General features: G+C 45.2%; 1 protein-coding gene across 1 annotated transcript in view; it reads left to right on the top strand.

The window, feature by feature from the left end:
• The window catches only part of LOC102196214 (acyl-coenzyme A thioesterase 4-like), a 33,607-nt gene that overhangs the window by 29,523 nt on the left and 2,135 nt on the right, over nt 1-1,949 (top strand). Inside the window, exon 9 of the mRNA XM_005747628.1 lies at nt 973-1,053. Within this exon, the coding sequence (XP_005747685.1) occupies nt 973-1,053 (81 nt within the window). The remainder of the gene's footprint in view (nt 1-972; nt 1,054-1,949) is intronic.

Genomic DNA, 1,949 nt, shown 5'->3' with positions numbered 1-1,949 from the left:
AAAAAAAAAAACAACTCCTCGCAGGTGAGATATTTCAGGCATGTCCTGAGGGGAGGAGGCCCTCGGGCAGACCCAGAATATCCCATCTCTTTAGCTGGCTTAGGCATGACTCAATGTGTGCCAACAAATTAATCAAGGAAACCAATGGATCAACTTGATTTTTTACCCAATAAGTTAGACGCAATGTGTCCTCCGAATGAGCTGGAAGAGGTAGCTGGGTTGAGTTCAGGCCTGACCGACTCATCTCAGACTGTTGCCCCCGTTACTCAAATCCAGACAAGCAGTACAACATAGATGGATGAAAATTGCTTTCTGATGGCTTATGCTGCAAGCTCATCAGCCCTACTTTCAAATCCCAAGGAGGGACAGGCAGTCCCCAATCTCACTACTTTAACTTCAAACACTAAACAGTAAAACCATCCATTCTCCTCCACTTATCCAATTCAGTGTTGCAAGGGTGCTGGGGCCTACCCCAGCAGCTGTAGGATGAGAGACAGGGTACACTATGGATAGATCGCCAGTCTGTCTCAGGGCTAACACAGACAGACAACCATTTCCATTTACCTTCAGGCCTATGGCCAATTTTGAACCAATTAACCTAATCCAACTATTTCCATGTCTTTGGACCATGGGAGGAAGCTGAAGTACCCAGAAAAACCTCTCATAGAAAGGCCCAGGCTAGATGGTGGAATCAAACTAAGGACCTTCTTGATGTGAGGCAACAGTGCTAACAACAACGCCACTGTTGGTTACAACTGTCCAACAATGAAAAAGCAAAACTTAAAAATATTCACTAAAAATCCAAAGCTGAAATCTATAACTAAGAATTCAAAACTCAGAACAGAAACGAACAACAGAAACCCTTAGAACCATGCCAGCAAGAGGTGATAGAAAGCCATGCATAATTTCATGAAACTTCCATAGTTGAAAACGGTGAAAAAAACAAAACTTCTGCTGTTTTTGTCTGTTCAGGTGGGACGGCTACAGTGTCCTCTGCTGCTGGTTGTAGGTGAGGATGATCAGAACTGGCCATCCCAAGAGTCTGCATTGGATGTAAGTTTCCTGTCACAACTTCCTATGTAAAGAAGGTGGTTGAAATAAGGTTAGAAATGGGATTAACCCTCTCAAGGCAGGCGTTGCAGATTTGCAACAGTTAAAAACTAACGACCTGATTACCCCACATACATATTTTATGAGGGTTTTTTTACTCAGAAGTACCACTGCAGGACTTGGTTGTGCATTAGCAATAAAAAGTTTAAGTTTAATTTGAGCCTGAGAGGGTTAAAAGAATCTGCATGCATTGCTTTGAACATTCCTCAGCAAACTGCCCTGGTTGATGTAGCATGGACTCCCAACAGAGTAGTAACCACAGACTGGGGCAACCTGTCAACCTCCAGTTGAGGTTCAGGCTTAGGTGTTCTAGGCAATGCCCCAGATCTCCAAGCGATGCTGCAGACATGTGTAAGCCAAAATAGCCTGATGATTGTCATCTCCCTGATAGCCCTTCCTTGTCAGAAAAGTGGAGCTTTCCATTGCTTGAACCTCCCCGTGCTGAGGATGTGTCACCATTGGGGAAAAAAAGTGGTTAATGCCATCACTGATGGCCAACACAGGAACTATAAATGATAACCCCGCATCATTTTATAAACCATCGAAGGGTTTGCCCCCAAGAGTCTCCCAGGACAGCTCCAAGAGTCCCCCAGGACACTGGCCACCCAGGGAGGTAGCAGGAAGAGGCTTGGTCCTGAAATCTTTCAGAAACAGGGAGGAGGCTTTTGTAGCCCCTGGCTCCAACCCTTGTTTTTCTGTGGGCTTTGTTCAGCTTTACCACACGGAGTGCTGCTTCCTATAGCATCGAGCTTGTGTCTGGCTCAGATATAGCAGATGGAACCACAAGTAGTTTAACCCTTGTATGGTGTTCGGGTCTGTGAGACCCGTGTTCAGTTTTT

Source organism: Pundamilia nyererei, unplaced genomic scaffold, assembly GCF_000239375.1.
Source record: "Pundamilia nyererei isolate P.nyererei 1_Seehausen unplaced genomic scaffold, PunNye1.0 scaffold00201, whole genome shotgun sequence".
In the NCBI taxonomy this organism is placed as follows: Eukaryota; Metazoa; Chordata; class Actinopteri; order Cichliformes; family Cichlidae; genus Pundamilia; species Pundamilia nyererei.
The sequence above is the reverse complement of the archived record's forward strand: the minus strand, read 5'-3'. Positions and strand labels throughout refer to the sequence as shown.